Source organism: Venturia canescens, chromosome 3 (assembly GCF_019457755.1).
Source record: "Venturia canescens isolate UGA chromosome 3, ASM1945775v1, whole genome shotgun sequence".
NCBI lineage: Eukaryota > Metazoa > Arthropoda > Insecta > Hymenoptera > Ichneumonidae > Venturia > Venturia canescens.
The window spans coordinates 14,307,248-14,326,110 of NC_057423.1; the positions used below are offsets into that span (position 1 = coordinate 14,307,248).

At 36.5% G+C, this 18,863-nt stretch overlaps 3 protein-coding genes across 3 annotated transcripts; 1 reads left to right on the forward strand and 2 right to left on the reverse strand.

The window, feature by feature from the left end:
• Positions 1 to 62: 62 nt before the first annotated feature.
• Positions 63 to 3,305, reverse strand: LOC122407991 (glyceraldehyde-3-phosphate dehydrogenase-like). The gene is made up of 7 exons (XM_043414480.1): positions 3,228 to 3,305; positions 2,993 to 3,116; positions 2,768 to 2,883; positions 1,910 to 2,167; positions 1,613 to 1,773; positions 1,153 to 1,347; positions 63 to 446 (listed from the first exon to the last, which is right to left on the reverse strand). The coding sequence occupies exons 1-7, from the start codon at positions 3,303 to 3,305 to the stop codon at positions 338 to 340; spliced, it is 1,041 nt and encodes a 346-aa protein (XP_043270415.1). The 3' UTR covers positions 63 to 337.
• Positions 3,306 to 4,559: 1,254 nt separating this feature from the next.
• osk (oskar) lies at positions 4,560 to 8,745 on the forward strand. The gene is made up of 8 exons (XM_043413759.1): positions 4,560 to 4,777; positions 4,890 to 5,101; positions 5,200 to 5,335; positions 5,438 to 5,526; positions 5,601 to 5,706; positions 5,783 to 5,913; positions 6,017 to 6,315; positions 8,152 to 8,745. The coding sequence occupies exons 1-8, from the start codon at positions 4,702 to 4,704 to the stop codon at positions 8,246 to 8,248; spliced, it is 1,146 nt and encodes a 381-aa protein (XP_043269694.1). The 5' UTR covers positions 4,560 to 4,701; the 3' UTR covers positions 8,249 to 8,745.
• On the reverse strand, positions 8,706 to 18,341 carry T3dh (Type III alcohol dehydrogenase). The gene is made up of 6 exons (XM_043413758.1): positions 18,133 to 18,341; positions 17,731 to 17,815; positions 15,899 to 16,162; positions 13,279 to 13,908; positions 8,957 to 9,238; positions 8,706 to 8,868 (listed from the first exon to the last, which is right to left on the reverse strand). The coding sequence occupies exons 1-6, from the start codon at positions 18,333 to 18,335 to the stop codon at positions 8,785 to 8,787; spliced, it is 1,548 nt and encodes a 515-aa protein (XP_043269693.1). The 5' UTR covers positions 18,336 to 18,341; the 3' UTR covers positions 8,706 to 8,784.
• Positions 18,342 to 18,863: the final 522 nt, after the last annotated feature.

An 18,863-nucleotide genomic window follows, 5' to 3' on the forward strand; every position in this document is an offset into this window, starting at 1 on the left:
AACGACTAGAAATGGGCGCTAAATTTGAACGAAGCAAATCTGGAAGAGCGATTTATCGCATATACGTTAATAAAAAATCATGTTTATTCTCAAAAACCATTTACAATCCGATGCAAAAAAAGTATTTTTTACAAAATTAATACAATTTCGTCAGAATAAATTAACGAAATTTGTGCAAACTCTTGTGCAATGTATCGATTCCTGATGGAAGGAGGCGTTTCTCAAGGTCACGGTACAGTAATTCTCGCAGTCACGTGTGATGCGGCAGGTACGCACACTCCAGCAGACTTGCATTGCTTACGCATTTCGAGCAACGTTCAAACATTTATTTGTTTCATTAATCCTCTTGGTTTTTTGATTGTTCGACAACCATTCCTCTTTCAGCTTCATTCACGTACATTGCAAGGTCAATGACTCGATGAGCGTAACCGTACTCGTTGTCATACCTTTTAACGTCATTGTTGCGTCAGAAGATGCAATCCGTGATGAAAAGTGAACACGAAAATATGATGACTATATGGAAATTTAAATTCAACAAAAAAGAAAAATTGCTCTGTTTTCGAGAATATCAAATTCACATTAAATCCAATATTTTCTCTAGCTTATTCGTCTAATCGAATTGTGGTTTGCACAATTGTATGTAAGTGTACATAAAATTGTTTATTAATGATTATTTGGAGGGGGGTTGGCTGATGAAAATTTAACTTTGGAACATTTTTCGAATTTTTGCATTGAATGGAAGATCTGACAGGTTTACAGTTACTGGCGATTTATAATTTCAGTGTTTGGATAAATAACACTGCCAACAAGCAATAACCGAGTTTTTTGGTTGAAAAATGCTTCAATGGATTCCCGTACATTTTATTTCACGAAAATGCAAATAAACGAATAAAAACCCGAAATTTTTATCGAGACGTTTTCTTGAAGGATTTTACAACAGAGAGAATTTAGAAATTTCATTAAATTGGATTAACTTGGTGAGAAAAACATTGTTTTTTCGTACTTTACAATTCGTAAATAAATTTTTGAGAATTTGACGTCGAAAATGATGGTTGGAATCAAAATAGTTGTTGTCGTTGTCACGTTTGTTGATTTTTAAAAGTACGTGTGAAATATCCTCAAGGAGAATTATAGCCAATTTGTTCATCGTACCATGCTACGATTTTGATGAAAGTGCTAGTTTGTGGTATCGCCGATTTCGCGTCGAAGATGCAAGAGTACGTTGTGTGATTGAAATCTGATGAAACAACGTCGTCCTCCGTGTAATGAAGAATGTTACGAAGCTCATCAGTCGACGCTTGTTTCATGACTGTTTTCACTTCTTCATAAGTAGCTGGTTTATTGAGTCTGCGGATGAATGAGGAATCGAGTGTTTTTTTATCGCGGCGGAACGTTGATCGAATTGAACATAAACTAATGTCAAGTATTTGATCGGAAAGAGTTTTCAAAGTTGAGTCTGTTTCCCTTAATTTTTCGGCGCAGAATGATGCGCGTGATTCACTCCGATGGGGGGGGGGGGGGGGGGGGGGGAAAGAAAACAGAGAAAAATTCGATCGGAAAAAATGTCGAGGGCGAAATGCAGAGCGAACGTCTTAATACTTGTCAATGTCACCTGAATGTCATGTCGCACAGGGAAACATTGGGCACGGGTACACGGAATGCGATTGCCGAAAGTTTGTCCTTAAGCTCGGGGATAACCTTGGCCAAGCACTTGGCTGCCCCGGTCGACGTGGGTATTATGTTTTGCATGCATCCCCTTCCGTCTCGCCACAACTAAAGAAAACACGTTACGGGTGCGAGAGAGAAAGCGTTAGAAAGCGAAGTTCGGAACGTTTTTCGAATGTTTTGTCCCTCGCTGAAGCGAGGAAATTCTCAGCGAGATTTATAAATAGATTAACGGGTAGCTCGCCTTTCCAGTGGGTCCATCGACCGTTTTCTGCGTCGGCGTCGTTGCGTGCACGCTCGTTATCATGGCCTCGATAACTTCGAAATTATCGTTCATTATTTTCACTATCGGCGCAGCACAGTTCGTCGTGCACGATGCACTTGAAATCACGACATTTTTTCGTGGATTGTAAGCACGGTGATTCACACCGTAAACGAATATCGTAGCGTCGGGGGATGGCGCTGTTATTATCACTCGTTTCGCACCACCCTGAAGGTGCAACTGTAAAGAAAATTACCATTTTTTCATCACTGCGGACGAATAACTTGTTTGTGCTGTAATTTCCAAATAAACCCAATTCGTTCGGACACGTTTGAATATTGTTTCTTGATATAACTTTCTTTTGATGAAATATTGATTTCGATAGAGTTGCACGACACCGCGATGTTTTTTGGCGAATACCGTCAAAACGGTTAGAAATAACGCAAATATGCATGGAGTCAATTTTGTAGAGAATAAAATTTCCCATAAAAAAATCTACTTTTGCGTTATACTATCTTAAGCCATTTGGTTGTGACGCCCGGTCAAAAATCAATCTAGTTTTTTAGGTTATGTTCTCTCAAATGTACGGGTTCTCTTGCAGATATAAAATTCTAGAGACCGAAGGGCAAGGATTAGTGACTTTTTGGTAGGGAATTTTCTGCTCTACGAAATAATGTTCCTGCAGTTTTGCTCTATTTATAACGATTTAAGAGACCGTGATACAGTTCCAAAAATTTCAATAGTTGCTCTCCTTACTGGATCGCGGTTACCGGACTCTACCACTTCAGTAATTTGGAAACTGGACTTGAATCAAATGGGACAAAAACAGGTCGAACTCACACTGGCTTTTTCTAGAGTTGTAAAGACTCCGGTAGATTCGATGACGATAACAACGCCGGATTTTGCCCAGTTTATTTTCGACGGGTCCTTTTCTTGAGACGTTTTTATTTTTCTGTCTATTTCAGTGAAAAAACACAAACTTAACCTTCATTTTGTCTTCGTTTCGATGAATTCTTTTCGTAACGAATTTTCGAAATTTTGACACTGTTAACTCATTTTTCATACCACCGACCATCATGGTTTCACTTTCGCTCTCCACCAACTGTTCGTACGGTCCGTGGGAAGAGTCGTACTTGAATAAATAAGCCATGTATTCGGTCGGTATGAAGGGGTCATTGATTTGTTTAACCTGAATATTCGAAAAATAACGATCTGTCATTTTAATGACTTTTTTTTTCATCCCAATTTTTTTCAAAACGTTGTCCAAAGTTGCTCGGAATCATATTTTCGTTGAATTTACCTCAATCCCTTTTTCGAGGCATGCTCGCAGGCACATTCGACCGATTCTACCGAATCCGTTAATCCCGACGGCGGCCATGATTCTAATTCATTCGGAGTCTCTGAAGTAAGTCGAAGGAATACGAAACAGTAAACATTCGTTTTGTTTCTATTCGTTCCAACAACACACGCTCTCCTCACTCCAATTGACTGAATTTCAAAGAAATTGGAAATAATAATTCTGTAAAAAAAAATGAATTCGAATTCGGAAAATTGAGACAATTTCAGGGAGAAAAATTATTGTTATCGACTTGGAATTTCACGCCACAAGAGTACGAGTATTTACGAACATTTTTCTTGATTTACAAAGTGGAGAGAATTCTAGTGTAGTATTAATTCTTTGTATCGATGCAAAAATTAGAAATCCTGTATAAATGTTTCCGAATCAGAATCGTTCTTCCTCGGCATCGGAAACTTCGAATAATATTTTTCACACGATTACGAAACCGTTATTTCGATAACACAGGTCCGCGATGGTTTTCCCCTCAAAAAACTAATAGCAGTGCTCGTAAATATTAGGTATTAAGCTATGAAAAAAATCATTAAAAAATCCCATCACGTAAATTTTTTGAGGAAATTACTTTTTTCATTTTTTTAAAATATCACCGCGTATTGACAGCAGCGTTAATGACCATTTTCTTCGAGAATAGTGCATGCTAGTAGTACTGATGATATTTAAATATTCATCTACCTTCATTATTAGTCATTGTATGTGGTGATTAAAATCATTTTACGGTTTACCGATTCTGGTAGGATATTTTGGTGGTTTTTGTGTGCTAATAAATAAGACAAATGGCTTCTCGCAAAGAAATGAGTGCTGCATAAAATTTGTTCAACTCGTGTGTTCGTGAACTACGTAAATGGTCACGGGCGGGGGGGGGGGGGGGGGGGCATTCTTTTATTTTGATAACTACAATGGCTTGAATGGAACCGGAAAATGATACAAACAATTGTTTTTAACTGACACTGTTGATTTTTTTGAATAAAAACGTCATTTTATAATAATTAATTTTTGTTATTTGTGAAAATGATTAAAAAATGATAAAATACGCATGTGACGAATAAAAATAAATCTGGATGCGCCGCTGGAGAAAAAACGAAGCTGTATTTTCATTTGACATACCCAAACGACACAAGAGAATAAAATAATAATTGAAAGGGGGAAAAAAAGTGAAGTGTCGCAGGCCTGTGTAAACAACACGGTAATTTCAATAAAGGGGAAAAGAGAAAAGTTTGTGAAATAAAATTTCTAAGAATTTTCGGACTCGTGATGATATTTTCGTCCGAGCGATAATACACGGATGAGGGATTAGCGAATATCTCAAGCGAAACGAGCCAGAGTTCGCACAGTTTCGTCCTGGATTTGACTGCGAAAGGATCGCTGTCTCGAGTGTAAAATTATTAAAATATTTACGAATCGCTCGATCTTTTCGAATATGGAGGAAACAACGAAAATATTGAAATCGTGCGTCGTCGCTCATCAGGGTGGCGTGCCACAGGAAAATCTCGACGGTAAATATCCGGAAAATCGTTCAGCTTTTTCAAACCGATCATTTATATTCGCGTGAGCGTTTCCATAGAAGAAACTAAAAAGTAAGATCGGTCATGGATTTCTCATTATCAGACGAGTTCTACAAATTCACCGGAAATTACATTCCGTACCTGGCCCTCGGGTTCAAGAGCCTCTACGAGTTTTTGGGATCCGTCAAAGACCTCGTGAAAAAACGTAATTCAGAAAATAATTTAGTTTATACGGTCTGCGATCCGAAAATTGCCCACATCTCGAGCATGGTCGAGAAGCAGAAAAATCCGTGCTGCGCTCCCTACCGCGCCAAGGTCAGTAAGCTTCGCACGACGAAATTGACGTCGAAGGGAAACGGGGCTGGGAATGACGGAGCGATCTCATTGATTCGTCCCGTTCCGCGTGTTCGCAGATTCAAACGAACAAAAGAAAAGTTCCGAGGGAATTCAGGAGAGGACGTAAAGCCAACAAGCGACAAAAAAACGAGGGGAGAAATCGAATCGGCCAGTGGAACCCGATTCGCGATCGATACCACTCCAGCGAAGAAGGTTCGAACAGTCGATGAGCGAAGCCACGATCTCTCAGTACGAGAGAGACCATGGCCAGCTAGAAATAAGTTTTGAGGGGGATTTTTGCTTCTTCAATTTCAGGGGAGCCCGATCAGATGAGCGGCTCGGACGAGTGGTTCGACGACGAATACAATCATCCAGTTAGAATAATAGAAAGACCACAAAAGCTAGTAAGTTTAAGGTTTTTCAGAAATTCAACATTCCCACGTTTATGGATATTATTTTTGGTATTTTTCGTCCGAAGGACGTCGTTCACGAGCCACTGGTAAATGGCAAACAACTCATTGGCGACGACTTTTTCTTGCAACTGGCAATCCGAAACGTCGGTGCGACCGTGTACAGAAACGGACGTTAGTATTCGGCCTCGGTTCGGTCCGGTTCAACAGCGATTATTCGGAAGCTAAATAAAATCTTGTTCTTTTCCAGCGTGCACAGCTTTGAGCAGCGGCCTTTGCAAGTCCGGGCAAACCATCAAAGAGTGCACTCGACGCTTGAAAAAAGTGGAAGTTTTGGCGAACAAACTCGTCGTCATGTTGGGCGCTGAAGATATTTACAGAGTGAGATTTTTTCGGGCTTTTCATAAACTCGATTGCGGGACAAGCCTTTCAAATTTTATTGTCAAAATGAATAAACTGTATCGTCAATCCATTGAAAAAATAGGGCCACTCGAGCGACGAAATGATCGAGGACATGGAAGAACTTCTGCTGTGCCTCGAAAATCGTCACGCTTTTTCAAAATCAGCCATCACTCTGTGCACCATTCCTCCCCTTGCGAATCTCCACGTTCTCGGGCATAAAAAAAAACTGGAGAATTTGAAAGACTTCAATTCTTGGATCATAGAAAAAACTAATGCTTTCTGTGATACTCGTCGCTTTTCTGGTATTCGATATAATCTCGTGGATTTTCACACCAAAAATACCACTGTCCATGGCTCAACCGAGTACGAATTTTTCCAACTGTGAGTATTCATCCCTCCGGACGTCAATGCGCTGCTAAAATCCGCGTTGATGAAAAAATGCACGCAAAAATCATGAATTTATTCAAAAACAAAAAGTTATGGCAGAAATTAACGAGTTAAATTCATCGCGCGGTTGAAAACGTCGTCAGTGCTGTCCAATTCGGATCCACATTATGAAATTTGGGTGGTGAAAGTTGTTGATTTGAGGTAACTCCTGTACTGCATGCTACTCAAACGAGTGCTTCATTTTCAAAACGCTTTTAGACCAAGTTTGACGGACCGATTAAACGTATCACGAGTGGATTTGTATCTTGTTAAAATGTAAAAATATCAAAAATTAATATATGAAAAATAATATAATATAATATAACAATAAATATAAAAAAATATAATTTATCAACAGATAAATACAAATTTCCACGATGACACATTTTCACTGGTATTATTCAAAGAATTATCTGCGTTTTTTCATCGATTTTATTGCACCACGTCTCATTTCGTTCCTCAACTGATCCTCTAGGAATTTTTTTATTCAACTTAATCATTTCATTGTTACAGCTAATTGTTCGTTAAGCGAAAGAGCTTTTTCATTAACAATTTCTGAAGGAATGAATTTAAAAAAAAAAAACTACGTGGTGCATTCGTAGAGGATCAGTTGAGGAACAAAATGAGACGTGGTGCAATAAAATCGGATAAAACATACAGACGATTCTTTGTAAAATATCTGTGAAAATGTGTCATCGTGGAATTTTGCATTTATCAGATGATGCTTTTGCAAAACTATCCCTTTTCATATTTTTACATCTTAATAAGATACAAATCCACTAACAATTCGTTTAATCGGTACGTTAAACTTGGTCCAAAAGCGTTTTGAATATTTAACACTCATTTGACTAGCATGCAGTACAGAAGTTACCTTAACTATGTGATTGAATCATTGATTTCGTGATAAATTCATGGAATCGAAATCAGCGAACCATAGCAATAAACTATTAAGGTAACTCCTGTACTGCGTGCTAGTCAAATGAGTGCTAAATTTTCAAAACGCTTTTAGACCAAGTTTAACGTACCGATTAAATGTATTGTTAGTGGATTTGTATTGCAGCATATCTTATTAAGATGTAAAAATATTAAAAACGCTAGTTTTACAAAACCATCAACTGATAAATGCAAATTTCCACGCTGCCACATATTCACTGGTATTTTTCAAAGAATTATCTGTGTTTTTTCATCGATTTTATTGCAACGAGTCTCATTTTGTTCGTCAACCGGTCCTCTGTGAATCCACCATGTGGTTGTTTTTTTAACTTGATCGTTGCACTGCTGCAGCTAATTGTTCATTAAGTGAAAAAACTTTTTCATTCATAATTTCTGAAGGAATGAGTTTAAAGGAAAATCTACTTGGTGAATTCGTAGAGGATCAGTCGAGGAACAAAATGAGACTTGGTTCAATAAAAACGGGGTTAAAAAATACAGATGATTCTTTGAAAAATACCAGTGAAAATGTGTCATCATGGAAATTTGCATCTATCAGTTGATAGTTTTGCAAAACTATCATTTTAAATATTTTTTCACGTTAATAAAATATGCTTGAATACATATCTACTAACAATAAATTTAATCGGTACGCTGAACTTGGTCTAAAAGCGTTTTGAAAATTTAGCACTCATTTGACTAGCATGCAGTACAGAATTACCTTAAATATTTCTTATCCTTCAAGAATCGAATGCAGCGATTACCATTAAATTCAATGATTTTGTTGAAAAATATTTGACACAAAAGTCTTCGAAAATACCTTCGAAAAAAAGTAATCAATTACAATATCCTCGTATTCAGGGATGCCAGAATGGTGTCTGGAACGCCGCAGCCTTACGTTCTCTGGAGCCATCGAGGTCGACGCCTGGCAATGAATTTGCTCCGCGCTGGATCGTAAAAAAATGTTTGTACTAATTTCCATGACTCCATTGACGGTACAAGATAAATGAAACTTCAATTACTATTTTGTAATATACTTGTTGTAAATCGTGTAGTTTTAATGTATCATGGATTATTCGAATCCGAACCGGGAGAAGTGTAAATACGCGTTAGTTAATCGTTGTTTTAAACGTTAAATAGTTTTCGTCAAATACTTCAATATTCTGTGTTTATTTCTGTGTATATGAAAAGTACGGTTTATTTCTGTTAGGTTATCGCTAATTAGTCTTTCCCATTGCTATTATTTTAAGTTAAGTATTTTAAGTACGATTTCCCATTGCAATTGTTAAGCTATCGTCAAAATAATTTTGGATGTGCATGTTTAGAATTAACGTTAGTGCGTAATTTGTAAGTAATTTGCGAATGAGAATATTGCTGGCCAATTTTTTGTTATTTGAATTGGAGTCGAAATCGAATGAGGTTGTACAAAATAAACGTTTTATTTCGATCGAATAACTGTCGTCCATTATTTACAAATATTCACTTCCTTTTTTTCTAATAAATTGAAAATGAATTCTCGAAGAGTTGAGCCAGGTCCTCCTCGGACTGCTCCCGAGGAGCAAGTTTGGTGATACGATGCTGGGGAAGAAACGAAAAAGAGAAATTAATATTTTTTTTTGAACGCACGTGGATGAAGCTGCGTGAATGTACTTGGAAAAGATCTCACTTGAGGCAAAGTTCCCTTGACGAGAGTCGGAATGTCGGCCTTTTGGAATCCGAGCTCCGACAGTCCGTTCTCAACTTTCATTATTCTCATGTAATTCCTGACCGTGTCAGCTAGAATTTTGCCAGCATCCTCTCTCTTGGCGTTGCTAATATCGGTGCCCAAAAGTTCGGCAGCTTCGAGATGTCTTTCCGGACACGCGGCTCCGGTGAATGAGAAAACAGCTGGTGCCGAAATCACGACCGACAGACCGTGAGGCACGATCGGATGGTCCTCGCTGTAGCCCTGGAGCCATCCACCAATGTTTATGATTCGTTCATTCATTTAATTTGAATTCTGAAGTAACAATCAAAAGGAATAATCGCGGGGCCGAGGTGTTTCTCTGATTGACGGGATCAGAAGATTTTTCATTGGGAGAAATTAGATGTTTATTTTGACTCGATTCTCGTACTAATTTATGATAAATTATATCTACCAAAAATGTATGACAAATTCCAATTACGCTGGCCAATGGAACGTCGAGACATTAGTTTTTCGTATTCCCCGTTTCTGTTAGGAAATTTTGTAAGTTTTCAGGAAACAACGCTCGAACAATTTCGGATTTCTTGAAGCAGGAAATGGGTAATTATAAAAAAGGTAGAATAACGACCGTCCTCTTTCGGCTCCACTCAAAAATAATGCTGCTCGAAACAACCCTACTCTCAAATATCCAAAATCAATACAATCCAATATGTTTCCTCTTTTGTTGTTAATAAAATCTGCGTCGAATTATGTTGCAGCAAGTCAACAATTCTACTTTGAGTAAACGTATTCAACGACAGTTCTCCCCTAAATAAATGTTCAAAGAGAGGAGTTGTCATCGAGTGAAGCTGTGATGAGTACAGTTAATACACTGAGAAAAAAATTGTTGATTCAATAACAATTTACGTTATTGGAAGAATTTTCTTCATTTAACTGCAATGTTTTCGGAGAGAATGAATCTGCAGTTTGATCTAAAACTAGTTTATTCGTTAAATCATGTTCAACCTTGTGATGATCATATTATATTTTATTGGCATCCCGTAATACCACATTTCGTTGCTCCAATGACTTTTTTCCTCAGTGTAGCCGCTCGAAATTTTACCATGTGCCACTGGTTAATTTTCATGTTTAAACTCGCCACGCCTCATATAATTGGTCCTAACAGCTCTGCTCTCAAATTTGAAAATCAATATGTCTCCTCATTTGTTATTCCGCCTAGAAATGTTAAAGAGTAGAGACGTGATTCATGCATAAAATAAAAATCTTTGGAGTGGAATTGTTATCGAGTAGATTTGTAAGAGTCGAGTTGTCTTGCAGCAAGTCAACAATTTTACTCTCAGTGATGTATTCAATAACAGTTCTCCTCTAAATACATGCTCGAAGAGCGGAGTTGTTATCGTGTAGAGCTGTGATGACGTACCTGCTACTTAAGGAGGGTGGCTACCGACGATACAATGTTGCCATGCTAAACCATGTTAAATACATTAAAAATTTCAAAATGATAAGAATTTAATAAAATTTGGTGAACATATTCTTTAGGGCCAAATTTGACAATACAATTTTTTTAAGATTTTTCTTCTGTACAGTTATCGAGTAATGGATCACTAAAGTTCAAGTGTATAAGCATAGCGTTTCCATATGTATAGGTATACATTTCGGGCATAAGAAATCTGCTTTAATGCGTAATTACTCGATAACTAAGCAGAAGAAAATTTTGAAAAAAATGGTGTCTTCGCACTTGATGTTGAAGAACATTATCACCAAATTTGATCAATTTCTTATCATTTTGACGAGTGTAGCCACCCTCCTTAACAACTCTATCGATAATCATTCTTGATAACAACTCCGCTCCTTAACAACTGCGGATCTGAGTAGAGAACGTCCACCCTCTTTAACATATCTACTTCGGTGTGATATTTAATCCCCAGTATCTCTACTCATGATGATTTTAGAACGTATCTCATTATGACTAGAGATATTAAAGATCATGGATTATACATGAGTAGACGCAGAGATGTTATGAATTTCGGAGTAAAGATTTTAAGAGCAGAATTCTTTTTTAAGGGCGGGGTAAAGTATTAAAATTTTTTTTTTTTTCAATTTAAAAAAATTTTTTTTAAATGAGTTTTTTCGACTATTGCTACTGTAGTCAAATGTGTGCAGTGTGATGGTAAAGTTACATTCCAAACATGCAAAAGAGAAGGTCTTGGTTTCAAGATCAAGGTTACATGTGAAAAGTGTAAACAGCCAGCCTTGTCATATATTTGAAGTCCGTGTGCACGATAACTCAAAATCTACCGGACCAATCGCTTTGAAATTTTGCACAGTACATCTTCACATAATTCACCAGGTATTGTCGAGAGCTTTTTTGTTTTTCTTAATAATAACTAATTTTTCAACAACAAATTAGTCGATTTTTTTTAGCGAAAATCGGGTTTTTGGCTCCCAAGTGTTATGAAAAATCGAAAAATTGAAAAAAAAAAATCCTCCCGTCATTACCTCGAGAAACATCTCCTTTAACAAATGCATTTTGATTTTTTTGTTTCAGATGATTCTGTTGCGAGTTATGGTGCGCACCGCAAACCAACTTTTTTTCGAGGCGCCTCCGGGGTTTAATCTTCACTCGCTCAATTTTGAATATTTTGCAATGCAAATTTACAAGAATGTTGTTCAAATGTTACTTTATTATATGTAAATTTTTCAATAAACGAACACTATCCGTTTCGCCAAAAAAAAAAATCTTAAAAACATGCCTGTTTTTCGCTGATTTAACTTTACCCCGCCCTTAAATAGAGCCATAAAGACGACGGTTGTTATTCTGTGCATGAATTTTGCTATGTTATTGAGTAAAATTCAGTGCGGTAAAAGGGAAAATACGAAACTATGCAATTTTTCGTGTAGCACAGAGAAACGACTGCTATGTTATCTCCTAAATTTTCATCAAATCATTTCATTATTTAGTATTATGTTTTTGATGAAAATTCACTCGGTGTTCATTTTTGATATAGCACAGCGCGTTATTTACTATGAACTGTGGTAATGGTTCCCCAAACTTTTGCATTACTTGACACACTCTGTGGCGATTATTATTATAATATCGATGTGGTCCGACGTTACTATAAAAATATAGTAATTTTTGCTATAAAAGTCTCTCCGTGCATGAGTAGACGTAGAGTTATTATGAATTTTGGAGTAAAGATTTTAGAAGCAGAGTTGTTTTCGAGTAGAGGCGCAAAGAGGATGATTGTTATTCTGGGATTGAAAAAAAATAATTGAGACTACGACAGTCTTAAGGAGGTTGGATTGCGACGATACAATGTTGCCATGCTAAACCATGTTAAGGAGTTTCGGTACAGAAGTCAAAATATTAAGAAATTGATCAAATTTGGTGATAATGTTCTTCAACCTCAAGTGCGAAAACTCAAATTTTTTCAAAATTTTTTTCTACTTAGTTATCGAGTAATTACGCATTAAAGCAGATTTCTCATGCCCGGAATGTATACCTATATATATGGAAATGCTATGCTTATACACGTAAACTTTAGTGATCAATTACTTGATAACTGTGTAGAAGAAAAATCTTAAAAAATTTGTGTCGTCAAAATTGGCACTAAAGAATATGTTCACCAAATTTTATAAAATTCTGAACTTTTTGAATTTTTTAATTTTTTTAGCATGGATTAGCATGGCAACATTATATCGCCTGTACCGAAACTCCTTAAACCATTAAAAAATTCAAAATGATAAGAATTTAAGAGTATGGATCAGTCGACTAACCTCACTTGGAATTTTCGAAATCGAAATTCTTTGACACAGTTTGATTGATTAAAAAAAGGCTCTGTCAGCCTACGCAGAACGATGGCAAAAATCGACTGACAGAGCCTTTTTTTAATCGGTCAAACTGTGTCAAAGAATTTTGATTTCGAAATTTGCAACTATCTCTCTCGCACTCATGGTTGCGATATACCGACTGATCCATCCTCTTAATAAAATTTGGTAAATGCATTCTTTAAAAATATATATGACGATACAATTTTTATTAGATTTTTTTACGACACAGCTCTCGAGTAATTGAACACTAAATTTCACGCGTATAAGCATAGAGTTTACATATATACAGTTATACATCTCGCGCATAAGAACTTCGATTGAACGCTCAATTATTCGATAACCATGTGGTAGAAAATTTGGAAAAAAATTGTATTTATATACTTGATGCCAAAGAATGTCATCACCAAATTTGATGAAATTCTAATTACTTTGATTTCGTGATCCAACCTCCTTAAATTCTTTCTGCCTCTTACCTGGGGTTGGAATTTTCGAACGTTTCCACTAATAGGATACGAAAGACCGTGACAAAGATGGACGCCGGCATTGCCGAAGCCGACTCCAGCCATGGTGCTGGCGAGATGCATGTGACTGCGTGCTTCGAGGTCGTCGCTCTTGTAGACAGCTCTTTCGAAGTATTTTTTCATAACTTGAAGAGCGTATCTGGCCCAAACGTCGCTGACGGGGTTGCTGCCTTGATAAGCGGGTCTGAGGATCGGATTCGTCGGGCACGGAGTTCTCTGCGTGTAGTTTATCGCCGTGAAAGACTCGAGGGCGTGACAGAGAACGTCGAAGCCCGAATAGGCGCAAACTCTTTCGGGCAAGGAGAGAGTGTGAAGGGGGTCGACGATTCCCAGCGTTGGCCTGAGAGCCCGATTCGCTATTCCGGTTTTCGCTTTCAAAGGACGATAATCGAATATCGATACGCCCGTTGTCTCGGATCCGGTGCCAGAAGTCGTTGGTACTGCGATCAGTGGCTTCAGAGCGACCAGCACCGGCTTCCCTTTGCCGATAGGTGCGTTCACGTAGTCAAGAAAGTCGGCTTCTCGATCGCACGAATAAAGATTCGCTGCTTTGCAAGTGTCCATCACTGAACCACCTCCGACCTGATCAATGGAACATCGATTGCATTGAGATAAGTATAGAAAAGAATGGGGCAAAGTGGAACAGCTCCCTTCCCCCCTGAAAGAGTGAATAGTTTTTTTTCTGATTGAAAATTGCACATTTTTGTTATTTCACTGAGAACATCTGTGTTTAAGACTTAATATTCAATAAAATATCGCATTTTTTCGAAACGAAAAATTTGACGCGCGACGAGACGTCTCGTATTAGATACGATAAAGCAATACTACTAAGCCCCTAGAATTGTATTTCCTGTATTAAGGACGGGGTAACGTCAATTTGGTGAAAAAATGTTAACAATTTTTTTAGACACTACGATAATACAAATTTATTTGATTGATCGTGACATCTTAATACAATATATGAACAAGATTTCTTGAATTTTTAAAACTGAAATATCAATAATTTTGACTCGATGGTCGCAGAGACAGTTCGGGAAAAAATTGTCCAACGGTGAACAGTGTAAATCGAAATCTACTGGACCGATCCTTTTGAAATTTGGCATGGCACTTTTTTACACAATTGACCAGGTATCTACGAGAGCTTTTTTCCAATTTTTCATAATTATTAATTTCACAATAACAAATAGGCTCATTTTTAAGGCGAAAATCGGTGTTTTCATTTCTCAGTGTCACAAAAAATGCATAAAATCGAATAAACAAATCCTCTCGTAGATACTTGGTCGATTGTGTAACGAAGTATCATGCCAAATTTAAAAAATATCGGTCGAACAGATTTCGATTTATACTGTTCACTGAGGGGCAACTTTTTTCTATGAAGTGCCTCTAAAGATTTGCTACGATCGAGTTAATTATTGATGTTCGGGTTATAAAAATTCCGGAAATATTGTCTATATCTGTTTTAATCAATAAAATTGAATCGCAATTACCTGTAGCGTCTAAAAAAATCCTCAAAATTGCCCCTTTTTTCCATCGAATATAGACATTACCCTTAAGGAGGGTGGACAGCGACGATACAACGTTGCCATGCTAAACCATGTTAAATGCATTAAAAATTTCAAAATTATAAGAATTTAATAAAATTTGGTGAACATATTCTTTAGTGCCAAATTTGACAATACAAATTTTTTAAGATTTTTCTTCTGTACAGTTATCGAGTAATTGATCACTAAAGTTCAAGTGTACAAGCATAGCGTTTCCAGGTATACATTCCGGGCATAAGAAATCTGCTTTAATGCGTAATTACTCGATAACTAAGCAAAAGAAAATTTTGAAAAAAATTGTGTTTTCGCACTTGATGTTGAAGAACATTATCACCAAATTTGATCAATTTCTAATTACTTAGACTTTTGTACCCAACCTCCTTAAGTACCAAACTGAAAAATTGTGATTTTCTTCACTTTCAGGTGTGTATTCTCAATGCATAGGTTTATTGAGAGATTATCTTGAATGTGGTATCCATTTTACTGCTTATTCTTAGTCAAATAGGCCAATTTTATTGATTAACAGACAGTTTTTAATTTTCAAAAAAATGATTTTTTTTTCTTTTTTGTATTGAATATTAAGTTTTCGACGAAGTACGTCCTCAGTCGAATTACGAAATCCTGCCATTTTTTAATGGGGAAGAAAACATGCTGAATTTTCGAGGAGGTTTCGTTTGCCTCGTTCCTCTACTTTTCCGAAAAATCAAGTTGGATGATGTCAGTTTGTTAAAAAAATTGTTCAAATACATATTTGCAATGAGATTTAAATAATCTTCGTTTGTTTGGAGAGAACGCCCATTTTTTATATTATCAATTAATTGATGTTATTGGTGAGAAAGGTTATCAGTAAAAATGGTATTTTCAATGGAAGTTTGAATATTTTTAATTTTTTTCTCGAACGTCCCATTAAAGTCGTCGAAGGCTGACTCAATTTCAACAAAATCTAATTAACATTAAGGACATTTGATACTTTTTTTTATAAAATTTGGATTTTTCATAGCAAGTACAGAAAAACCCTGTTTCCAACTTACTGCAACAAACGCGTCGTAATTGCCTTTTTTCGCGAATTCGATGGAATCCTGAAGACTAGCTTCGGTCGGTTCGACCCTGACTCTGTCGTAAACATCGAAATTAACGCCGTATTTTACGAGACTGTCGATGGCAGTTTTGATAGGAGCAATCGTAGCTAGGTGCGGATCGGTCATGAGACAAGTTCTTTTTGCCCCCATATTCTGAAGATCCATGCCCAGCTCTCGAGTTACTCCAATTCCGTAGCGAACCGTGGAACAAGCCATCTGAAAGGACGAACAAATTTGAAGTCTTCGATGGGACGAACGGCACAAGCCACTATTGTGGTATTCCATATCAAGTGGACCACCCCAATTTTATTGAGAGGGACCCTTTTTAGGAAGCTAAAAATTTGAGAGGTTTTTGTTTTTCCTGTCTACGAACCACGAAAAAATTGGCGTGATGGCAAACACTGTTTTGTGTGTTTTTGCAGAAAAAGCTTGTGATCTCTTTTTTTTGACCCTTGTAATTTTGAGAATAATGGACTGAAGTAAGAATTTTTTTCTTTGAAATCTTGGGTTTTTATTGCACTTTTTGAAAAATAGACGATGTCCATCGTCTTGGAAAAAAAATGTCGATTTCAATGGAAGGGAAATTTTTTATATTTTTTTAAAATCTTGTATAAAATTTGACCAACTATTTTTGAGACTAGTCTTATCGTGGCAAAATTATTCTTCATACTTTTTCTTTTTTATACACATTTTATTTTTTTATCAAGTATTTAATATTTTACAAACCACAAAAAAATTTTGTGGTTTGTAGATAGGTAAAACAGAAACCTCGAAAATTTTTAGCCATCTAAAAAGGGTCTCTCTCAATAAAAAAAACAATATTTTTTAGTTTTGTCGAAAATTAACGTGGACCGTTAATTGGAAGTCGTTTTATTATAAAGCATGAGCAACAACCGAAATTTTATTTCTCTACATTTTTTAAAATGTAATTATTAGTTTTCAATAGACAGAGAATCGAAAAAAGGGAAAAATAAAAACTGTTGGTAAAATTGAATAGTTGAAAAATTTGAAATTATTTGTAGATTTTTCTGACACTTCACACGACACAGCAAAAATTCATGAAGTCATTGTGAGATTGTACAAAATTGGGACGGTTCACTTGATATGGAATACCCCTATTTTTTTGTATTAACGATTTTTCTGGCTCCGAAACTATGTTTTTTAATGCAGGGATTATAAACATACAAACTGAAAACGATTGCTATGTCGATGTTTTATCCTCATGCACACCGATTGGAGGACGTTCCAAAGCAATATCTTATCTGGAGCACGTCAAATCCGCTGTGTATATTCATAAATAAACTTATACGCAGGTTGTGGCAATCGTGACAGTCAAAAAAACTTCGGAGTTATTGCAAACAATATAAGAAATTTCAGTTCCTTTTGGCATTTTTTCATCAAATTTCTCACTTCGCTTATCACCACCTTCTGACTACTCTTGAAATATAATTTTACGCAAGAGAAATGTGTATCTCTCTGGGTTTTCACGCGCCATCGGAGTTCACACGGTTGAAACTCTCAGCGAAAAATACATTTTTTAATTTCGTATGGTTTTCACATTTGAAATTTTACTTCGTTTTCGTTGATTCAGTTCGAAATCTCTGAACGAATACTGACAAATTACAGCAGCTGTGCCCCGAGACTTTGGGCTCTATTAAAATAAGGCATTTCTTCGTTTTTCAATGATGCAAACGTTCGATTCATTCATTTTTCTTTTATTGCACAAAGAAATCATTTTTTCTATACGCTCAAGGGAAAGTGATCGTAAAATCATCGCCAGTTACCTCAAATGCATATTCATTCGAAGGAGTCGAAGTCGTAGTCGTGCTGTTCGAGGCTCCAGGATTTCCATGAGCCGGGCATCGGCAGCTAGATTTATTGCATTATTTTGTTTTTATTTTCTGCATGATTGATTGAAATCGTCTTTTTCGTCATCAAAATGAATAAAAATAAATTTGGGACATGTTTTTTATTCAATCAATTCGATTGTATAATCATTTTTTAAATATTCAAAAACAGTGTCCAAGTTGAAGTGAGGAATGAAATTATTATCTTTTAGATAATAATTTGCGATAATTTTTATTATCGCAGTTTCTTGGGGCCAAAAGTTTGTAAAAAATTATTTCGATATTAATGTTGTTGGGCAATTATTAGTATTCCAGCATATGCGATATGAAAAAACTTACGATTGTGAGGAAATTACTTGTAGTAAGTCGAGAGCACGTCGTCGTGGCAACATATTTTTTGCAGTGGATTTAAAAAGTTGTTGAATTAAAATTAATAAAAAAAAGGATAAACCGAGCGAGTCTGAAGAACTTGGAGAATAAAAGTTGTATGAACCGCGTCGTGGCTGCTTACTCGTGCGAGCCCGAACTCTTGAAACTCTCATAAACTCGTCGTCGAGCAACTGGTCCCATTCCCCCTCCATTCGATATCTCCGATGACGCTTGGATTGTTTGTCTGTATTCGCCTCGCCAGGTCTCTCGACCTCCACGAATTAATTCCAGGAGCGTATCATTCGGAGTCGGCAAAATGTCTTTTTTCTTTATCATCATTCACTCAGTTTTTATTATTGGAAACTAAAATTTGGAACAATGTTGGTGCATCGAAAGAAATGGTCCAATTTCATCATTTGGGTTATCCGAAAAAATCCACATTTCGATTTTCGATAAATTTCCGGTTCATTGCTTCAAACCTTAAAAAAATATTATGACGAACACGATTTTCTCTAAAACGAAAAGCGATTATAATCGAGTGTGCAGTCGAGAGAGATATCGTTGAAGGTCTTCTCCAATGGGGGGAGATTGACAAATATCGTTCAGTGGATTCAAAATATGTTTTGATCAATTTATCTAAGCATCTCTGAGATTGAACAACCGCAAGATTGCTGTAGATTTTCTGCTATATTCTTTGCTGT

Bases quoted from the DNA above. Each gene is read 5' to 3' on its own strand.
- LOC122407991 (XM_043414480.1), bottom strand. From the start codon at position 3,305: ATGGCCGCCGTCGGGATTAACGGATTCGGTAGAATCGGTCGAATGTGC. The intron at 3,117-3,227 runs GTAAATTCAACG...TCGAATATTCAG, and splicing joins GCCTCGAAAAAGGGATTGAG to GTTAAACAAATCAATGACCC. The intron at 447-1,152 runs GTACGATGAACA...TGACGTTAAAAG, and splicing joins TTCATCAAAATCGTAGCATG to GTATGACAACGAGTACGGTT.
- T3dh (XM_043413758.1), bottom strand. From the start codon at position 18,335: ATGAGAGTTTCAAGAGTTCGGGCTCGCACGAGTAAGCAGCCACGACGC. The intron at 17,816-18,132 runs GTAAGTTTTTTC...CAATAAATCTAG, and splicing joins CAAGTAATTTCCTCACAATC to CTGCCGATGCCCGGCTCATG. The intron at 16,163-17,730 runs GTAACTGGCGAT...TCGTCCTTTCAG, and splicing joins CGAATGAATATGCATTTGAG to ATGGCTTGTTCCACGGTTCG.
- osk (XM_043413759.1), top strand. From the start codon at position 4,702: ATGGAGGAAACAACGAAAATATTGAAATCGTGCGTCGTCGCTCATCAG. The intron at 5,102-5,199 runs GTCAGTAAGCTT...GCGTGTTCGCAG, and splicing joins GCGCTCCCTACCGCGCCAAG to ATTCAAACGAACAAAAGAAA. The intron at 5,527-5,600 runs GTAAGTTTAAGG...TTTCGTCCGAAG, and splicing joins TAGAAAGACCACAAAAGCTA to GACGTCGTTCACGAGCCACT.